The sequence below is a fragment of the Mus caroli genome, unplaced genomic scaffold, assembly GCF_978045245.1.
Source record: "Mus caroli unplaced genomic scaffold, Mus_caroli_1 scaffold_2, whole genome shotgun sequence".
In the NCBI taxonomy this organism is placed as follows: domain Eukaryota; kingdom Metazoa; phylum Chordata; class Mammalia; order Rodentia; family Muridae; genus Mus; species Mus caroli.
The window spans coordinates 106,835,654-106,858,195 of NW_028227257.1; the positions used below are offsets into that span (position 1 = coordinate 106,835,654).

Here is a 22,542-nt window from a genome sequence, read left to right on the forward strand (position 1 = left end):
CTTCATTCTTTTCACAGATTGTGGGTTGAATGTTCACAAGCAGTGTTCCAAGATGGTCCCCAATGACTGTAAGCCAGATCTGAAGCACGTGAAGAAGGTGTACAGCTGTGACCTGACAACGCTCGTGAAAGCTCACATCACCAAGCGGCCAATGGTGGTAGACATGTGCATCAGGGAGATCGAGTCCAGAGGTGAGGCGTTTGGACGAAGGCTGCCGACACCTTCACTTGGGGCTCCCTAGGCGCATGCCTTGTCATTAGCGTTGCCATTGTCTTCATTGATGTGGGGAATGGTGTCAGGAGACGTGTGCTCTCACAATGCAGTGTATTAATGAGCAAGCAGCTTGATTTCAAGGAACATTTAACGGTGATGGAAAGTAATATTTAGGATACATTAATGGATGGTGTCTGCAGTCTGCAAAAATCTCTGTGCGGAGATGGATCCACCTTTCAGGTTTTAAGTTCTTCTCATGCCAGGACGCAAAGACAGAAATGCCCTATTAAAACGTCCAGAGCAGAAACCTGAGCTGCACCCTAATTATTCTTGCCCACTTGGGAAAACAGCCATAGGCCTGCTAATGGAGGCTTTCTGCTCTGTAAAAGACTTTATGATGGAATTGGGTGATGAATGATTTCCCTTAAGATTTAACATTACTTGGTCTAATTAGGCAACATGATGGCCAAATTATAAATATCCAGGTGACAGTAGGTCAGAAGTAAAAACTGTGGGACAGATTCACTTTTGGAGGATGTGGGAGAAGACTTCTAGGCATGTGTGTTTTATCATCTTTTTCTAACACATCGTTTGTCCAGCTTGAAGTATGGAGAGATGTTGAAATGAGAAGGAAAGTCATGAGTTAACAGAAAATTAGTTCCCATGCTTCATTCATTTATTTTTTTCAGGTCTGAATTCTGAAGGACTCTACCGAGTGTCAGGATTTAGTGACCTGATTGAAGATGTCAAGATGGCTTTTGATAGAGGTATGGTTTTCAGCAGAACCATTAACTTAGATGGCCATTCTCTGCTGGAACGTCAGTTTCTTATGCTGCTCTTAGATTGATTTTCTAAATGACTGATGATTATTATATTCTGCAGAAGGTTGTGATAGGCATGGTGGCATACACCTGTGACCCCAACACTTGAGAGGTAGAAGCAAGAGGATCAGGTGTTCAAGGCCATGATTGGTACATAGTAAATTTGAGGCCAGCCTGTCAAAAAACTAAGCCAAACAAACAAAACAACAAAATTCAACTTATAGTTTCCTGTCTTTGCATCGGCTACCTTAAAGGTTCAGATTTCCCGGTGAGAAAGAAACACAGCACTTAATGGATATACCAGCATCTGAATATCGAAGGTTGGGCCAGGTTCATCCAAAGCAGAGAGCAATGAAATTTACCAAAACTGACAGGAAAAAAAATCTTTTCTCATGTCCCAGCCTAAGTTAGCCATGCAGCCTTCCGTGAGGGTCTGTGTGACTGACTCCTGTTCTAGCTCATGTACAGGAAGCAGGAAGCTTAGAGAACCTGAAGCTGAGGCCTGAGGCCTGCCCATTGTGGAAAGCTCACTGTCATGGGTTTTGTTTTATAGCTTCCAGGAGGTGAGATACTTTTTTTTTTTTTTTTTTGGTTTTTTTTTTTTTTTTTTTTGAGACAAGGTTTCCCTGTATAGTCCTGGCTGTCCTGGAACTCACTCTGTAGACCAGGCTGGCCTCGAACTCAGAAATCCGCCTGCCTCTGCCTCCCAAGTGCTGGGATTAAAGGCGTGCGCCACCACCGCCCGGCGTGAGATACTTTCTTGTTTGAGGCCCTGAATGTCCTCAAACTTGGCATTCTCCTGCCTCTGCTTATCTAGGATTGTAGGTATGTGCCACCCTGCCCAGCTTAATGGGACTTTAAAAATAACACTTAAGTTTTGATTTGTGCTGGGTATGGTGGCACACACCTTTATACTCAGCACTGGGAAGGTAAAGGCAGATAGATCTCTGAGTTCAAGGCCAATCTGGTATACAGAGTGAGCTCTAGCATAGCTAGGGCCATAGAGAACTTGCAGGGGGATTGGGGGTGGGGCGGGCGGGGGTGCCAGAATAAGGTAATGACAAAGAAAAGCTAGTCCCTTAAATACAGAGTTAGCTGTTTTTTTTCCCTCTAAAATAGGATTTCTCTCTGTAGCCCTGGCTGTCCTGGAACTCACTGTGTAAACCAGACTGGCCTCGAACTCAGAAATCTGCCTGCCTCTGCCTCCCAGGAGTGGTATGCACCAGCACTGCCTGGCTAAGTTAGTAATTTTTAAATGCTTCCTTTGCTTTACAGTGTATAGTGTGTGTGTGTGTGTGTGTGTGTGTGTGTGTGTGTGTGTGTGTGTGTGTGTGTGTTAGAGTAGGAGATGCTGTTGATTGAACCCAAGAGCCTCATATGCTAGGCAAGCGTTCTACCAAAAGGCCCCTCCCTAGCCTGAAAATATGCATTTCTAGTTCTATCTTACTCTTTGTTCACAATCTTCTCATAAGCCAAAGGCAGAAGACAAAAATAAATGTTACCAACTTGCAAAGGGAAATGTAGGCCACCTAAATATTTTATGCAAACAAAGATGGAAAAGTAATGATGTACAAATACACATGAAGGAACATCCTGAACCCTTGCCAAAGGAACGGTCAGAGGAATTCCCTTTATCTGAAGGCAGTGACTGAGCATGCCCACTCCCAGCCTGCAGTCACAGTTCTGAAACATATATAAACACTGACAAGGAACCTGAAAGCCACATCAGCCACGGACAGCAGCTGAGGGCGCCACACTTTCTGTCATTAAACATGGAGACATCTGTTTTGTAACACTGCTAACAGATTTGAAGATTCCCAATGCTTCCTTTGGCTCTCCCTGGCTCTCCCTTTGGGGGCCACTCTGAACCTTCAGACACACTGTGCAATCGTTTGTAGGAATTATATAGAGTTTTAACCCAAGAACCCATGGTGCAGATCATTTAAATCAGTCCTGCACACGAATGCTGCCCACATCTCTGAATGTTCAAAGCTGGGTATCATATAGATAGCCAAGGAAGTAACTCAAAGTAATCAAAAGTGATCAGTTCCAGGAGCCTTAGCTTTCAAACAAGAATATTGAGGAAAGAGGCAGATTGGGGCCAGAAAATGCTGCCGTGGGCCCTTTAGTCCCAGAGGCAAGGTAAAGGCAGGTTTGGGAGTCTCTGCTCATCTGGGAGACCGACAACAGCTGGGACACTACCTACTCTAGAAGATCAGCTGGTGCCATTACAACTTGGCAGGTGGGACCACAAATAGTATGTGGGGGTTCACTGGGAAGTCGTGGGTGGAGCCTCATCACAAGAACTAGGGCCGTATGGTCAGTGAGCCAAGGGCTGAAAAGGAACGAAAGTCAGAAGAAAGATATTACAGACTGTGCCGGTAAGTTGAGGGTCTGCACATAAAACCAGGACCTGGGTCTCCCATTTTAAATTGTTTATATTGTTTTTAACAGAAGACAATTTAAAGTGAGACAAATGAAAGACAGTTGTGTGTGTGTGTTTGTGTTCTTATTAAAATTCCAGTTTAGAGCCAAGCATCTTAGATCATGTCTTTAATCTCAACTCTCCAGAGGCAGAGGCAGGCAGATCTGTGAGTCCCCGGACAACCTGATCTACATAGTGAGTTCCAGGACAGCTAGAGCTATATAGAGAGACCCTGTCTCAAAAAAATACATACATACATGCATAAATTTAGGGGGGGTTGTTTGTTTGTTATAAAGAGATTCCTAGGGGCTGGAGAGATGGCTCAGTGGTTAAGAGCTCTGACTCTTCTTCCAGAGGTCCCGAGTTCAATTCTCAGCAACCACTTGGTGGCTCACAACCATTTGTAATGGGATCTGATGCCATCTTCTGGTGTGCCTGAAGAAGTTAGAATGTATTCATGTACATTAAATAAATAAATAAGCAAATAAACAAACCTTTAAAAACAAAGAGAAAGAGAGATGGCTTAGTGGAATGCCTTGCCTGGGCTAGTTATCTGGAGTGTTAGAGAATAAGCTGAGCAGGCTATGAAGAGCAAGCCAGTAAGCTCCCCTCCATGGCCTCTGCTTTAGTTCCTGCCTCCAGGTTCCTACCCTGACTTCCTGTCTGTCTTGGCTTCTCCTAATGATAGACTATAATCAGGAGGCCAAATAAGCCCTCTCTTCCCCAGGTTGCTTTTGGTCATGGTGTTTCATCACAGCAACAGAGACCCTAACTAGACAGTCCTGACAACCTGACTGAAAGGAGAGAACCAACTCCAACAAGTTGTCCTGTGACTTCCACGCGTATTGCATGGCACATGTGTGCCCACATACATATATACATACATACATACATACATACATACATACATACATACAAAATAAATAAATGGAAATTTTTGAATTCATGTTTTAATGCAATAGATGTATTCAGCAGCTAAAAAAAGAATGGAATACCAACATACGATATTAAACTAAGCTAGATGAAGGAGCACATGATGCATGGTCCATACATGTAACATAGGCAAACCATGCAAGCTGATGGAAGGGATGTATACCATACTTTGAGAAGGCCGGAGCCAGGCCATGGTGCTAACAGGTACAGCGACTTTGGGGGACATAAGAAAGTTTTAAAATCAGCTGTGGTAGTATTCATACACTTTGTAAGTACATGAAAAAGATTGAATTATATACTTTAAATTATTTAGTTTTATCATATGAAAATTCCATCAATCAATTTTAAAGCAGGTTTTAAAAGAACTGTCTTAATAGTGATGTCTATCGTAAACCCAAGAATAGGCTCCTAGCTTTCTAAAATCTCTTTTGTGCTGATTTAGTCACCGAAAATTGACATTAAGCTGCTGCCATATGCCAGGCATGAGTTCTTTACTATAATTATTAGTTAACCTATGTTCTTGGTCCTTGTACCGGGGTGGACTTAGAATAAGTGCACAGTGCTTACTGGTCTCATTTTCATACATTCCATGAAGGGAAGTATTAGTAAGTAGAGAACATAACACAGCCTGGTAGAGCAAGGCGCAAACACTGCGGTTAGGAGAAGCTTCCCAAGGAGAAATGTGCACACATCCTAACCTGAGGATCAACTGTACAGGGTGAATAACAAAACCCCAACAGCAAGCGCTGCAGCCGAGAGAGGGGTGAAAGCACTGGTAGAGTGGATGCTGCTGGTGCCATCACTGAGTTGTCAGGATGCCACGATGTGCCCAGTCTGAACCCTACCTGCCCCACATATGGTGGAACTTAAGGATGGTGACTTTATTTCCCAGGATAAAGAGTGGTGAAGTAGCCGGCCTGTGTACACTGGGAAGTGGACTATTTATACACGCTGGAACAGTGGGGTTATAGATCCTGGGAGCAGAGGGCTTATATATATCCTGGGAACAGAGGAATACTTGAATCTGGAGTCTTCATAGAAACTGATTAATAGGAACGATGTATCCACACTTGGATCTTCCTTCTTCTTGAGTTTCATGTGTTTTGCAAATTGTATCTTGAGTATTCTAAACTTTCTGGGCTAATACCCACTTATCAGTGAGTACATATCATGTGAGTTCTTTTGTGATTGGGTTACTTCACTCAGGATGATATCCTCCAAATCCATCCATTTGCCTAAGAATTTCATAAATTCATTGTTTTTACTCCATTGTGTAAATGTACATTTTCTGTATCCATTCCTCTGTTGAGGGACATCTGGGTTCTTTCCAGCTTCTGGCTATTATAAATAAGGCTGCTATGAACATAGTGGAGCATGTGTCCTTATTACCAGTTGGAACATCTTCTGGGTATCTGCCCAGGAGAGGTATTGCTGGATCTTCTATGTCCAATTTTCTGAGGAACCGCCAGACTGATTTCCAGAGTGGTTGTACAAGCTTGCAATCCCACCAGCAATGGAGGAGTGTTCCTCTTTCTCCACATCCTCGCCAGCATCTGCTGTCACCTGAGTTTTTGATCTTTGCCATTCTGAGGTGGAATCTCAGGGTTGCTTTGATTTGCATTTCCCTGATGATTAAAGGATGCTGAACATTTTTTCAGGTGCTTCTCAGCCATTCGGTATTCCTCCGTTGAGAATTCTTTGTTTAGCTCTGTACCCCATTTTTAATGGGGTTATTTGATTTTCTGGAGTCCACCTTCTTGAGCTCTTTGTATATATTGGATATTGGTCCCTTATCAGATTTAGGATTTGTAAAAATTCTTTCCAAATCTGTTGATGCCTTTTTGTCTTATTGATGGTGTCTTTTGCCTTACAGAAGCTTTGTAATTTTATGAGGTCCCATTTGTTGATTCTGGATCTTACAGCACAAACCATTGCTGTTCTGTTCAGGAATTTTTCCCCCGTGGTCATATCTTCGAGGCTTTTCCCCACTTTCTCCTCTATAAGTTTTAGTGTCTCTGGTTTTATGTGACATTCTTCGATCCACTTAGACTTGAGCTTTGTACAAGGAGATTAAGACTGGATCAATTTGCATTCTTCTACATGACAACCACCAGTTGAGCCAGCACCATTTGTTGAAAATGCTGTCTTTTTTCCACTGGATGGTTTTAGCTCCTTTGTCAAAGATCAAGTGACCATAGGTGTGTGGGTTCATGTCTGGGTCTTCAATTCTATTCCATTGATCTACCTGTCTGTCGATGTACCAGTACCATGCAGTTTTTTATCACAATTGCTCTGTAGTACAGCTTGAGGTCAGCCATGGTGATTCCACCAGAGGTTCTTTTATTGTTGAGAATAGTTTTTGCTATCCTAGGTTTTTTGTTATTCCAGATGAATTTGCAAATTGCCCATTCTAACTCTGTGAAGAATTGAGTTGGAATTTTGATGGAGATTGCATTGAATCTGTAGATTGCTTTCGACAAGATAGCCATTTTTACTATATTAATCCTGCCAATCCATGAGGGGAACAAAATACCCATGGAAGGAGTTACAGAGACAAAGTTTGGAGCTGAGACAGAAGGAAGGACCATCCCATAATCAGCCACCAAATGCAGACACTATTGCATATGCCAGCAAGATTTTGCTGACAGGACCCTGATATAGCTGTCTCCTGTGAGACTTTGCCAGTACCTGGCAAATACAGAGGTGGATGCTCACAGTCATCTATTGGATGGAGCACAGGGCCCCTAATGGAGGAGCTAGAGAAAGTACCCAAGGAGCTGAAGGGGTCTGCAGCCCTATAGGAGGAACAACAATATGAACTAACCAGTACACCTCAGAGCTCATGTCTCTAGCTGCATATGTATCAGAAGATGGCCTAGTCGGCCATCATTGGGAGGAGAGGCCCTTGGTCTTGCAAAGATTATATGCCCCAGTACAGGGGAATGCCAGGGCCAGGAAGCGGGAGTGGGTGGGTTGGGGAACGGGGGGGGGGGGGGGGGGAGTGTATAGGGGACTTACAGAATAGCATTTGAAATGTAAATGAAGAAAATGATAAAAAAAATTGTCTAAAAAATGATTAATAGGTATTGGAATAGGAACTGTGGCAGAAAGGGGAAGGAAAACAAAAACCACCCCCACTGTTTCTTCTGGGATGATACCTGCCTTTGGCCCCCTTCTCCAGGTCCTTAGGCCAGGGCACCTACATGCTTTCTAGTGTCTCCTTGGGAGACATTGCCTTTTGTTTCCAGAAAGCACTCTATCTTGCTTTCTTCTATCCTGTAAACGACTTTACCCTGGGTGAAAGAGGCACTTAGAAGCAGACTCAAAATCCACCGGGGGCTTAGAAAGGCTGAAATACTCTGCATTTCAAAGAGGTTGGGTTTTAAGGGCTTTTATGGAGTAGTTTTAGAGTTCCGGAACAATTTAGCCTGCAGTGGGGTGATTTCCTTTGCAATCCCTCCCTCTGGCATCCCCTGCCAAGTTCCCTGTTACTAACGTGATTTTGAGATGGTTTCATTTTGTTATCCCAGGCTAGTCTAGAACTCTTGACCTTCCTATGTCTGTCTCAAGCACACTGGGATCCACACATGCCCCATACTGTCTGTTTTAGCATCTTGAATTAGTATCATCTATTTGTAATCATTGATAGCCTAACATTGATCGGTTATTAACTAAGACTCAGAGTTTACACTGGGCTGTCTTCTGTCAGCATCACAGTATCATACAGAATAGTTTCACTGACATAAAAGTCCTCATACTCTATCTGTTTGTCCCTCCTTCCCCCAAAGACTGAGCAACCATGAACCTTTTTGCCTTTTCCAATTGAAATCATATGTCACAAAGGCATTTTAGACTGACTTCTGTCACTGTGTATGTGTCTTTTATACCTTTAACAACTTGTTCCTTTTCCTTTCCTAAAGTCTGTTCACCTGTGCTCACATGGGCATGCAGATACACACATATCTAGCAAGGAAATGATACTGATTAAGTCTTGAGTAGATACAGATTCAGATTTCATAACAAATCTAAATACAGGCAGTGGTGGACCCCATGAAGACAGCCTGCTTCCGAATGTGAGTGCCCACAGCTCTGTTGTGCCTCTTCTCCCTGAACACTCAGGCTCTCTGTACATCCTCCAGAGGAGTGTGAGCAGCATGTGGGCAGCGCTTGGGCAGCATGTGGGCATTCTGTTCTGCTTTCCCCCTCCCACTCCTCCTTACCCAGAGACCCTTCTCAGACAAGATCCAGATGTTACCACTACAAAGCCCAGTGTGAATGAGACAGGATGTTTATCATTGTCATTGTTGTTTTACATTTATTAATTGGGGGTGGTGTGTGTGTGGAGGCCAGAGGACATCTAGAAGGAGTGGGGCTCTCACCTTCCACCATGTGGTTTCTAGGATCAAACTGGGTTGACAGGCCAGGCCTGTGCTCTCTTTCACAAATCATGTTTCTACAAAACAGAAAGAAAGCAAAACTGCATTATCCCCCAGAGGATTCTCAGGTAATTATGAAATGCAAAGCTGTTTCCACCCCAGTCCACACTGGTCCACCACAGAGCCGAGCAAGAGGAGCACCACGGAGCTTAAAGAGAGAGATGTGAAAAGTTTTACAGTAGTGGCTCACTCATGCATGCCACGTTCCATGCTGGATTTGATTGTAGAAAGTGAAGTGTCAGTGGCAAATAATGAAAATATAGGCTTTTTTGTTTGCTTGTTTATTTTTTGTTTCTTAATAAAAATCACAACTCACAAATAACATCACAGCTAGGGTTTGAGGTCTACTCGAGCATAGACTTGTGCAGTCCCAAACCTCACAAACTTCTGTACAGTTAGAATAAAATACATTTTAATTAATTTTTTACAAAAGCCTGAAGTGTTGCCTATCTTTATAATGTATTCATGTGCAAATCATGTTAAAATGATACAGCTGTGAACTCAATGTTTACTTTTGTTTCTTTTAAAAGATGGTGAGAAGGCGGATATTTCTGTGAACATGTATGAGGACATCAACATTATCACTGGTGCACTTAAACTGTACTTCAGGGATCTGCCAATTCCTCTCATCACATACGATGCCTACCCCAAGTTCATTGAGTCTGCCAGTAAGTACACGGGTGTGGGAACCCTGCTAAGAATTGTCAGTGTGGTTTTGAAGTCCATCCCCTGCAGCTCTTGTGCGCTCCGTGTATCTGCAAGCACTTATGCTCTAACCCAGATGATGTTCTTAGTTTCTGGACTTACACCAAACTCAGACCTCTAGAGTTCACAAACAAGCACTGGCCTACAGTCACGCTCTGGGACCCAGGGTCACAGCATCAAGAAGTTTGTTTTGTTTTGCTTGGTTTTCAGAGTTGGGAAGCTGAACTCTGGCCTCGTTACTCATACTCTCCAGCCAAACAAGTATTTGGGTTTTTGTTTTTTAGGGGGTTTTTTGTTTGTTTTTGTGTGTTTTGGGGGGATTGTTTTTGGCTTGTTTGTTTTTTTTGGGGGGGGGGTTAAAATCTAGTTAAGAACATGGCTCATTTGCAAAATTTTATTTGTTCCAAAACTCATACCTGTAATTCATACCTTAACCTTTAAAGAAGAGAAATCTTAAAGTTTCTGAGTATTGGCATCTTTTAAAAAAAAATTGTTATTTCTATCATTTTGCCTCTGTTTTGTAAAACCGTTTATCTCTGGAAAGTTTGGTGGGCAATATTTGAGTGCCTGGGATAGAAGAGGGGCTGCTGTCCAGAGGAGAACCTGGCCAGTGTGGTGTCAGAGGGTCAGTGCATGTTAGCATGTTCCAACTAGAACCAGTTGGAAATGAGGGGTGCCTCTTTCTGCAACCACAGGTTCACCCAGGTCAGCGTGTACATTGGACATCTGAAATTGCAGATGGAGCTATCCCCAGACCTCCACCACTCCTGGTTGTCTGCACCCCAACCTTAATCATTCCTTATTCTCCCCTTTTGCTTACATTCTCCATCAGGAAATCATAAGAGCTCTATCTTCAAAATAGGCTCAGAATAACCCACTTTCACACTGCCACCATCTGCACAATGCCTGCTCTATGCCCTGGACTCTGTCTTACTGGGATGGCCTTCCTGCCGTTACTCTTGACCTTTGTGCTCCACGTGGCAGCCAGAGGAAAGGGAACTGTAGAAATTGAGCATTAGGGCCAGTGAGAGGGTCGGGGAGTAAAAGACACTTGCCACCAAGGCTGACAACCTGAGTCTGACCTCCAGTACCCGTGGGGTAGAAAGAAGTGACCTCCATGATGTGCCACTGTGTTCACACATGCAAAATAAGTAACCTGTCTAACTGAGCATGGGTTACGTAGGTCTCATAACCTTACCGGTCTCGCCCTGAGCCTTCAGATTTTACACAGCTCACATGAGATGAGCTCTACAGCCACGTGTGCTGCACTCTCCCTCAGTCTTACAGGCATGCTCTGCTCTGGACCTGCACATAGCTCAGCGGCGACCACCTTCCCTCCTCAGCTCATTCCTTCAGGTCTCTGAGGTGGCTTTACTCAGGACCTTTCCCTCGCATCGAGGTTTTTCCTGACCACAATTTGAAATCCGGGCGCCCAGCACAGCATTCTCTGGGCTGTCTCACAGTGCCTGCCTCACTCTTGTGTACTGTAGCCTGGGATGCTGGCCTCCATGTTTGCTGTCAGCCCCTCCCTCCAGGAGGAAATAACTCTCCTGAGCTAGCACACCAGTGCTCTCCACACCTTCCCACTGTCTCAAGCTCCTCCTGGCCAGGATTAATTGTAGAAGTTAAAAGGAAAAGCCTGATTTTAATTTCCAAAGTCATGTAGCTTCACATTAATTGGCCCTGTGCTACGAGTTAGCTTTCCATAGTAAACAGACTTTCCTTCTCTTCATTCTAGAAATCAAATTACTACATCTCAGTGTCTGAGAAAATGGCTGTGTTATAAATAGATATACCCTTTAAAGTCCCCCAAGGTTTAGAGTTCATGCATTATCCATATGGCAAAAGGCAAAACACATATTCTTTATTATAAAGAAATGAACAGGGAATTGAGGAAGCTTTGGACCAAAACTGTAGAGTAGTCAAAGGTCCTTTTGAACTAAATGGTCTCAGTCACTGATGATATATATTCTGACAGTCATTAGATCTGCTCGACGTGCCTGGGCCCAGCCTTTGCTCTGCACTGGCGTTTCCTGGACCCAGTCTACATTGCCATTGAGCTGGTTATTTGTTAGAGACTAGAGTTTCAGTCTTCTGTCTTAAACATTGGGTACAGGGCCGATGGAGTCTTCCCAGCATTTCGAGGTTATCATGTTGGGTAGGAGTGTGAGGTCCTGTTGTGGTTGGCTGAGACCAGCGTGTAAGGCACTCCTGTAACCAGAGAGCTGGTGTACTGTGGTGCTCTTCAAGAGCACAGAGTTCCTACAGCATCAGCTCCTTGTATTACAGGTGTGATTGAGAGCTCGAGCAGAGTTCTTACGGAAAGTGGCTGGTGTCTGGGCCTCAGTGCAGCTCTCAGGTGACGAGATGGAGGTCTCCCTTCATGATGGACTCCTTTAGGGGAACCCTGTTATCCAAGGTCCCACCATGGCACAGCACACTTAGACTTGTGTGCAGTGTGTTCTTCAGAACATACTCGAGAAATGGAGAGTGCCCATGCTTTGAAGGGAGACTTCATTTTGTTATATAACACCAAGTATAATAAGTACAGCAAGCAAATGGAAGATGATCCATTTCTTGATTTAGAAGAATAAAGAGCTGCCTATTGCTCAGCGGTAGAGTGCTTGTCTGGCATGCATGAGGCATGAGTTCTTCCGGATCACTCCAAAGAAAAACAATGTCATGAAAAAAATTATCAGGAAGACTTGCCAGGAATCACAGGGGCAGTGGACCATCTTGTTGTGTATACTACAAAGGGATTTTTAATATCCTGAGCAATATGTATGCCATTCTCAGATGAACTCCTTAGCGTGTGTAAGGCTTTCTCCATGTCTCTACATGTATCTGCATGTGATAGAGCTGCATACCCAATATCTTGTATATCCACTTTCCTCAAGTGCCAGGCCCTAAGGCCCTCAAGGGGAAAAGGCCCATTAAGCTGTATTCCCACACTGAACCTAAGGTGGCCTTGGACAGCTGGGTTTTGGCTGTGAGAAATCATTTTCACTTGCTTTACAAAAGCATCCCATGAGCGCTCCATGAGCACACATCAGTTTTCTTCTAGAGCATCTCTCCTTGATGTTGTAGAAATTATGGACCCCGACGAGCAATTGGAGACCCTTCACGAAGCACTGAGATCACTGCCGCCTGCCCACTGCGAGACGCTCCGGTACCTCATGGCACATCTCAAGAGGCAAGTTGTAGCTCATATCTTACTGCTGTATTACAACCAAATTTCAAGAATAAAATTAAGCAAAAGGTAAAAGAAAGGTCACGTTCTATTCGGTGAATGCGTAGGTGCATAGCAACACTGTCTTTTGAGAAATTGTGCTAGTTGGGAAAGGATGCTAAAAATATTGTGCACTGCAGTACCACAGGCCAGCCTCATCCTGACATCCGTGCACTGCAGTTCTAGGAGCTGCTTGTGAGTGTGCTAGTGTTGGGCAGATATTGGTGAACATTTTGTGGACAGGGAAAGAGTTGCTGGTGTCAGCTTGTGAGACAACTCATTTTTCTTTGCTTGTTGCTCCAAGTAAGCCCTTGAAGCTTGGCATAAGCAGTTTGGGCTCAACTTCTGCTTTAACTGACGTTCCCAACAGGGAAACTGCATCAACGGTGCTGCAGTAGGGAGGAGTGTGGTCGGTTGGAAGCTAGGATGGGATTGGTGATGATCAAAACTTTCAGTTATGTGATGTCAGTGCCTTTAGGGCTTCAAATGCTAAAATGAATTAGAAACAAAAATTCTATATGCCCCAAAACACATTTCAGTCTGTTTCTTTCCTTCCTTCCTTCCTTCCTTCCTTCCTTCCTTCCTTCCTTCCTTCCTTCCTCCCTCCCTCCCTCCCTCCCTCCCTCCCTCCCTCCCTCCCTCCCTTCCTTCCTTCCTTCCTTCCTTCCTATCTTCCTCCCTCTTCCACATCCTACTCCTTGTTCTCTTTGTCTTGCCATGTAACCTGGCTGACCTGTATAGACCAGGTGCATCTGCAACTCAGACATCTGCCTGCCTCTGGAGTTAAGAGGTGTAAGCCACCACACCCAGCTCTGTCAAATTTGAAAGGCATCATGTTCAAATTTCCTTTGAGTATGTTCACAGCTAATGCCACTTGTAAACTAAAGTTTGTTTCATATTTGGTGTTAGTTAAGTATTCCATAATAAATCTAATAGCTCTCTGTGCTGTTGCTGTAGGGTAAAAGGGAGAGACACAGACCCTGACCTCTAAACTGTAAGCCACTCTTCCCTGCCGCACAGATGCTCTCCTAGACACTCAGGGTTCACTTTGCCTAAGGGAGCCACAGAGACAAGGGAAAGGGGGGACAGGCCGCCTCCTCCCCTCCCCTTCCCCTCTCCCTCCCCCCCCCCACCTCCTCTTCTGCCCCCTCCTTTTTTAAAATGTGTCTGGCCAGGGGAATCCACAAACATCTGAACCCACACAGTCCAGATGTGAGCCCCAGCAATCACCAGGACTTTAAATTATTTTCCAGTATGACTTACTTCAAAAGAAGTGGCATCCCTTGAAATTTCTAAGAAGCATGGAATAATAATTTAGGAGAGCTGGCCAGTGGGCACACTGTGACTGTGGCTCTGGTTTCATTAGGGTCCTCAGACTTGCTGAAGAGCATCCTGTATCACTGAGCCATCTGTGCTTTGCTGTGTTTTTTAGAGTGACCCTTCACGAGAAGGAGAATCTGATGAGTGCAGAGAACCTTGGGATCGTGTTTGGACCGACCCTCATGAGATCCCCAGAGCTCGACCCCATGGCCGCCCTGAACGACATACGCTACCAGAGACTCGTGGTGGAGCTGCTCATCAAAAACGAAGACATTTTATTCTAGAGTTTTGATTTGAGGAGAAGAGAAATGGTTTACAGATGAAGGAATGTTTTCTAGTAATTTAATTAGCTTCATTAGCTGAATTGTTTCTTCGTTAGAGGTTTGGCCAAATACCCAGATTAAAATGAAGGAACTTCCTGTCATTTATATAGCACCGCTCAGCTGTCCTTGTAAAACAGTGCACACATGCTTTCTGGTCTCGGTAACCCTGGGTGTCTATCATGTTAAGAGAAACTCAAGCTACTGCATGATTACCCCTTTTTGGTGAGGAAACCCCACATTGAGGAATCACAGACTCGTGCCTGCACCACCTCTGTCCTGGGTTGTCTGTGGTTGTCGCCCAGCATGCTTCCCAGAGTAAACTGTCATGACTTTGCTTTTGGGGTCCATGCCATTGGTTTCTGATGCTTGCACACACGCACACACACACACATAAGCAGTGCCCTGGCTGTTACATCACCATCCCCATACCATATGCCAACTCCACAACGGTTCCTTTCCAGCTTCTTCCTCCTCCTCTGACATAGCGCTTTGTCCTCAGCAGAAGCCAGATGTGTTTCAGATGTTACTTCAGTACGCTATCAATAAAAATGCACCACACAACGTTTTCTGTTAAATTATTGGTTTTCAACTGTAAATTTATATTTTTACCTGGCATGCAGTTATTAATTTATTAAATTTGGCTTTTAGAAATCAAAAACACTTATAGCTTTTTTTCTTGCTGTGGGACGAATAGCTAGAAAACTATGTTTGGCATTTATTAACATCAATTACTTCTCTAGCCTGACATTAAAATATTGTGGTAATCTCCTAAAATAACTTAAGCTGCCTAGAATTGACATTCATTCATTGGGCTTATTTTTTCTCCTATTGCTCTGGGAGAAAATAACATTTTCTCCATTTTGGGGTCAGTTTTCCTCTAGCTTCCTGTGAGGAGTGCTAACTGCTTGGGCTCTGCACACCTGCCAGGCTTGTCTGGAACAGCCAGGGTCATGTGTGGGATGCCATGACACATGGCTGAGAGGTGTTTCAAGGCAGCTCTTCAGACAGAGAGCCCAAGATCTGTGTTTGGGACTGCCACCTGTCAGCCATGTGACTTTGAGCAGAAGCCCATTTTGTTCTGTCTCTTGGACTGTTAGATGAGCACGCCCCTAGAACTGAAGTTCCATCTTGCTGTAAACAATAAAACAAAACTTGTGTGGTTTTAGGTTTCCAGTAATAAAAGTGCTGTAATCCCAGCACTGGGAAGGAAGAATCAGGAGGATGGAGCTCAGGGCTAGCCTAGGGTACAGAGACTCTGTCTCAAGCAAACGCTCAGTGGGACGGCCAAGCACAGTAGTGCAATATGGTCCTAACTACTGAAGGAAGAGGAGCACTTGAATCCAAGGGTTCAAGACCAACCCAGGCAACTTCAGGAAAGTGGCTCAAAATAAAAGGTGAAGATGAAATACATTTCTGAGCTCTAAAGTCTGCCTCAAAACAGTGGGAAACGATGGAAATACAAAACATGTCTAACTCCACTTTCTAGGCTGTAGTGGGCAGCTGGTAAGTAGTGGGCTTGCTTTCTCACTGTTTACGTTGAAAGAAAGTATTGATATTCAGGGATACTCCATCTAGCTGTTGTCTTAACCAATGTTCTGTGAAAAGTTTCACCGCACTAAGAATCAAACAGAACATACAGATTGATTAAGTACAGAGATTTGGTTTAATAAATCATCTTCAAAAGTAGAAACAAATCACGGGGCGGGAGTCAGCTCAGTAGTAGAGTGCCGGCCTAATATGTGCAAAGGATTTAAACAACCACACTGGAAAAAAAAATATTAAGCCAGATTACAGCCATGAAGTTCATCTGCATTAAGCACACAGCTGATAGATCAGGGCCTGTTGTGGTTGGTACTAGTACTAGTACTACTAAAAGGAGGGGGAGAAGGGACAGAAGAGAAAAAGAAAGAAAGAAAAAGTTACACTGTCAAGCATCCGCCAGAGTTAAGAGGCTTTCTGGGTTTGGAGAGAGGATCTTGCTCTGTACCCAGTCTGGCATGGGACTTACTATGTAGCAGGTAAGAGTCAAACTTCTCAGTGTTGGGGTTACACGCCAGACCTCAAAATACCTTTTTATTATCCTAAACTATCAGATCCATTTTTGGAGTTAAATGAATCATAATTTAAATAAGGCACACTATATTACATGTGGTTGCCATGGCTTAATGTATGGATGGATCCTCCACTGTCTTGCAATTCATTTGTTGAAAAACACCAATACTGATTTGGAATTTTCCCAATTGTTGCATTTGCCAATTATATCCTCTGTGTCGTTTGACATGTTCCTCTGGTCCTTGTTTCTCTATAAACTGGGAATTGTATGAAGCTTTGAGCTGCCTACTGCCTTAGAGGTGGGGACTCTGTTGCCCAACCTGTCCTTCAGCTTGTGGCTTGAGCAGTCTTCCTGCCTCGTCCTCCTGAGCAGCTGGGACTACAGAAGTGCATTGTGGGGCTTACTATAGGAAACTTGTAAAACTGCAAATTTCTGGGCCTTCACCCCAAAAACTTCCATTGAAATGGCATGAGTGCTGGAGATCTCTTGGGTTTGTTGTTGCTTAATTTATTTCATGTGTATGGGTAAACACCTGCATGTCTGTGTACCATTTGTGGAGACCAGGAGACATCTTTGGATTCCCTAGGACTACAGTTAAAGATGATTGTGGGCTACCTTGTGGGTGCTGGGAATTGAACCCAGGTCCTCTGCAAAAATAGCCAGTGTTCTTGTTCTTGTTCTTGTTCTAAAGAGCCTCAAATGAGCACTTTTTATCACTCAAAATTGCTAACCTACCTGATTCCTCCAAGAGCCATAGATCTGTCTCATACAAGTGTCAGAGATGTACTGTGGAGAGTCAGTAAATACTTTCACAGGGAAGAGTCTCAGAGCCCCAGACCTGTATCACTCTGTCTAGCACAGCTTTACAGAAATGCCCTGGCCCTGTGAATATGACTGGAGAGATACAGCAGGCTGAAGACTTGGGCTGTCCACATTGGGGCTCTGACTTGCTGACAGTAGCTGTCTCATGTTTCAAGCTGCTGATGTAGGTGGGCCTTCTGACTGCCCTAACTCCCATGCCCCAGAATCAACTGTCCCCTCTACAGCTGCAGGAGACAGCCCTTTGGGGAGTCAGCTTCTTACCACATAGCATGCAGCAGCCAGAGCCTGTTCAAAGTCTTTCTGTAACTTCCTTCACACTTAAGGCCACGTTCCTCACCATGGCGACAAGGCCAGCTATCGCTGGACCCACTCCTCTAAGCACATCAAACTTAAGCATCTTTGTCACCTGAGCCACTTGGGGAGCAATTTTTAGCTCCCTACTTCAAATCCCTAAGTTAAAGTCTGAAGTGGGACCCAAGAATTTGTATCTCTAACTACATGCAGGTGATGCAGGTACTGACCCAGGATCTTGCTCTGGGGACCACTGCCCTGGGACTTCTAGGGTCTAGCTGTCCCCTAGATCACTGCAGGTCAATGAAATCCAAGGGTATGTTGGCAAGTCCCAGACAGACAGCATCCCAGGCGATTCTAATGGTCCCCTAGTGCTAGCTGTGCCAGCTTCATTTCCTTTGGGTATGTTACAATGCATGAGGAATTTGCTTCAAGTATCATCAAATAGCAAACAAGGGAGAAACAACTGAAATTCTACACAAAGAAACAAGGAGGCAAGGCACAGGCAGGCACCCAGGGCCTTGGAGGGAAGCAGCAGCAGCTAATCAGTGGCCAGGGATTAGCCAATAGAATAGCATCCTAGGTCATGGGCATGGGTGACTCACTGGTTCCCACCTGGCCCTGGTGATTCAGTGTAAGATCACTGCCTGGATTGCAGCCATTGTAGGGGGTGTTGGCTCTGGAGTGCTTTGGCATTGCAAAGGGAAGTCCTTTGAACTCTCGAGGAATTGGCTAGGCATGGGAGGACAGTCTCTCTAATACATGGAGAATAGAGAAAATAATTAGTCCAAAGTCTGTGCTTTTCTCCAAAGTCACTTGCCCCACATCTGACTCTGTCCTCAATACAGTCTTATTCACTTTTGATTCTAAATTGTACAACTCACTAAATATAAATCGGTACTAAGTCAGAAAAAAAGACATTAAATTTTGTAGAAATCAGAATGAATCACATAAACACCTTATTAATTAGAACCCTTTATTAGGAGACTATAGAGGATCCCTAGAAACCACTGAAGGACATTCTTTTTTTTTTTTTTTTTTTTTGGTTTTTCGAGACAGGGTTTCTCTGTGTAGCCCTGGCTGTCCTGGCACTCACTTTGTAGACCAGGCTGGCCTCGAACTCAGAAATCCGCCTGCCTCTGCCTCCCGAGTGCTGGTGAAGGACATTCTTATGTAACAGGAATAAACTCAAGGCCCTGACACCCAAAACAGTGGTTTCTGTTAGAGGAGATCAATAGCTTCCAGAATTCTTCATTCCCTAGATGAGACTAGACTATGAATTGTTCTGAGAGCCATCTGTGGGAGCTCGTAACTGGAACCCCAAAGTGACAAGTGAGTTGATATGCTCCTGCCCTTGTCACGAGGTTGTGGTTGGTTAGCACATACTCTAGACTCCCCTTCAGATCAAGGTCCTCTGAAAGGTGACTAAGTTACACGGAGGGGAGGAGGGAGGAAGTCAGGCTGGTTGCTCTAGGTTGCTGCAGACAGATTTCTTCTCTCTCCCCCCTCTTGTCCCTCTAGCTTCTCCGATCACATAGCCATCTGCAAAGGAAGCTAGAGGCTTTCACATTGCAAACATATACTGTTTCAAGTCTGAATATGAGTTATAGAAAGAAAAAAAAAATCTCCTTGCCAGTACCCCATGAGCCACCATCCTTTTCTTCTTGTTTTAACTTTAGGATGGGGAGAAACAAAGGACTGGTAGAAGTTTGTTCTGGGGAGTTTTCACAAGCAAGGATGGCCCAGGGCCTACCTACTGCACATACTCAGGCACACACACACACACACACACCAATCACTCCACAGGTGGGTATTAAGGAGCCTACCAGGGACCCAGCAAGGACAGGCCCCACTTTGCTTTTGCATGAGATATAGAGAAATATGCCCACCATCAACTTCTCCCTCTCCCCTCCAAAACCTGGTCAAACACAAGGTAATATAGGTGACAAAGTCCATGAGATCTAACAGCAATGCTGCAGTTTTTCCTGTGTTAAAACCTGGGCCCAATCCCCCCCAAACAACATGCTCATCTCAGAGCACAGCCAAGGTTTTCTATGGTGTTACAGGAAAAGGCCACAGCTTGTAATTGGAAGCCAAGCTTACTGGTTATAAACACCACATTGTGAGCAGAGGAGAGCACTGCCGACCATCCAGGGCTGAACCCCATAATCGCTCAAATTGAAGGCCTGCTTTTTTATACCCACAACCACCAGACCTTCCCTGTGGTCAGCAGGGGAGGACGGCTGCAGGGATGATAACTAGGTCTTGAGTCACTCCCACAGGAAAGAGAAACCCCAGGGAGGGTGAGCAGACTGCTTCTAGGCTGCTCCTGGTGCTGACAGCAACCAGGGAGGAAGGGCTTGTTCCAAAATGGTCAGAGTGGGGAACACTGCAAATCTAAGAGGTCAGAAGTCTGTTCAAGAGAGCAAAGCATTAGGAGAGAATGAGTGTCACAAGCATTCCTGGGGTCAGAGCCCAGGCCCTGTCAATTCGAACAAGCCAGATTCAGCCCCTCATCATCAATAGGCCAATTAAAAGACAATTTAATTGTGAAAAAAGCGATCTATGTGGCCACATAGGGATAAGGGGAAAAAAGAGCCCCCATAACTCTCCGACTTCAGGGCCCTGACTAAGGCTTAGTTCTAAGCAGAGGGAAGCAATGTGCACAACTGTCCAGCTCAAGGTGTGGTCTGCTGATCACCCAGCTCCAGGCTCTCCTGCTAGGTGGTCAGACAGTTGTGAGTAGTGAATGAAATCTTCCAGGAAACAAGCTGCTTCTCTGATTGGTACCAGGCTTCAGTCTGGCCTCCTCCCAGGCTGAGCTTCCTGGGGGAAATTCCAGTTCCTTAGTGTGCATTGTCTGTCTGTCTGTCTGATAGCCTGCGAGAGGCCAGAATGACTCTAGAATGTCTTTATTCCAGCTGGTCCTTTACAGCAGCTTGGGGTTTGCCTTTTGCTGTATCAAAGACTGAACCTAGAGCCCTGCAGACAGGCAAGTTCTGTACCACTAATCTACGACTCCATCTTCCTTCCTTCCTCCTGCCCTTTCTCCCTCCTCCTTCCCACTCCTCTTTTTCTTCCCTTTTTGAACCAAGGACTCACTAAGTTTCTCTAGGTAGCATTTAGCTTATTCTGCTTACCCATACTTGAGACCCACTGCGGGCTTCAGCCGCTCTGGACCACTGTATCCCTATCTACACCGCCGAGCCTGGCCTGCACTGGGCTCAACCAAACAAAGGGCTCCATGCTCTTGTGATTCTCACAGGAGCCTGGTGCTCCAGTGATCAGTACTTAGCAGCTCTAACCCCTTCTCAAATGTAACCCCACACTCAGATGTATGAGCCCGGGAACTAGCTTCCCTCTCTAAATGAAACTAGGAAATCAAAATGGTAAAGGAAAGGGAGTTGATTACAGTTTGATCCAGGGAAGAAGAGAGTCTTCAGCCATAGCTTTGTGATGAAGACTGTAGTGGGTTATAGCTAGTAAATGAATCCACTCTATACTTCCTGGTGGGCATGCTCGCGTTCCTTGCCACCCACCCAATGCTCTGGATTCCCAAACAAAGGACACATACACAGCCTTATTGTTAATATACCCTAAGCAGCTCGATGCCTGGGCCACACCAACTCCACGTGACTAACACACACTCCCCTCTGGTATTCCTGAGTTAACACTTACTAAATCTATATTCCATCTCTGCTGCCCTGGACCCCGCTGGGCAGCCCTCCTGGAGCCGCTTTCCCCTATACCTACAAGTCGGCTGTCTCTCTCTCCTGCACCTTTCTGGCGTGATCTGCCTCCTACGCCCCTGCCCGCAGAATCCCCTCTTCCTCCTTCCTCTGTCTCTCTGCCCAGCCATTGGCCACTGGCTACTTTATTGACTAAACAAAAACCAATTGGGGACAAAACAAGTTTGGGGGTAACATAATTAGCACGAGAACACAAGCAATTACAGTGGGTTGGTTCAAAACCCCCAAATCTGCTTGCTCCAAGACCAGGAGATCCTCAAGTACACTAGCTTCTGTTGTGTAAACTTGCCCCCCAAGTTATCCCTGAAGATGCCTACAGCCTAGGCTGGGCAGAATAGAGGGGGTGGGGTAAGGTTCTCCAGCTTGGGGGTCTCAGGCAGGGGCCATGAGGAGAGAAGAAAGGAGGGGGTGGAGCCACACTGTGATTGGTAGATTGTGACCCCTTGGCCATGAGAGGCAGCCGGTTGGAGTAGGAGCAGCCCAGGAGGAACATGGCAAATGATATCACGGGGTTTATTGACAGGAAGGAGACAAAATAGCATAGAGGGCTGATATCTACCCAGCTCTAGTGCCTTAAGGCTTGTTATAAAGGCTTTGTGTCTTTTACTTGGGAACTCAGTGATCTAAGGTGAGATAGAAACCTCCAAATAATATTTACCACAACAAAAGACTAGAACACATGTAAATTCGTGGGCAGACTAACAGGTTCCTTCCTAGGGGATGACGACCTAGGCGCACCACATTGTCGCCCCTCTGTTTCAAAGACAGGTTTAGTTTGTTTTGGTTTAGTTTGGTTGATTCAAGGCCAGCTGAGGAAAATGAGGTCTCCCCTGGCCCCTAGTTTCGAAAGAGATAAGAATCTCGGATTCTTTGGTGATACAGCCAAGCCCATTCAGGACCAGGAAGAATTCTTCTTTTTTTTTTTTTTTTTTTTTTTTTTTTTTTGGTTTTTCGAGACAGGGTTTCTCTTTATAGCCCTGGCTGTCCTGGAACTCACTTTGTAGACCAGGCTGGCCCTCGAACTCAGAAATCCGCCTGCCTCTGCCTCCTGAGTGCTGGGATTAAAGGCGTGCGCCACCACGCCCGGCTGGAAGAATTCTTCTTGTCGTTGACATAAACCCATTCTTCTTAAACTTGGTGCTTTTTCAAGGTGGAAATGAAGATGATAATCTGATCATGGAGGGAAGAAGCCTAAGTGTCTCTCTCTTCCATCTTGTCAGGG

At 44.9% G+C, this 22,542-nt stretch overlaps 1 protein-coding gene across 2 annotated transcripts in view; it reads left to right on the plus strand.

The window, feature by feature from the left end:
- Positions 1 to 15,187, plus strand: part of Chn1 (chimerin 1) — a 166,617-nt gene extending 151,430 nt beyond the window's left edge. For both annotated transcript variants that reach the window (XM_021182689.3, XM_029474318.2), the window contains 5 exons: positions 18 to 191; positions 903 to 980; positions 9,359 to 9,496; positions 12,621 to 12,726; positions 14,195 to 15,187. In XM_021182689.3, coding sequence (XP_021038348.1) covers positions 18 to 191; positions 903 to 980; positions 9,359 to 9,496; positions 12,621 to 12,726; positions 14,195 to 14,366 — 668 coding nt within the window. In that variant the 3' untranslated portion in view covers positions 14,367 to 15,187. The remainder of the gene's footprint in view (positions 1 to 17; positions 192 to 902; positions 981 to 9,358; positions 9,497 to 12,620; positions 12,727 to 14,194) is intronic.
- Positions 15,188 to 22,542: the final 7,355 nt, after the last annotated feature.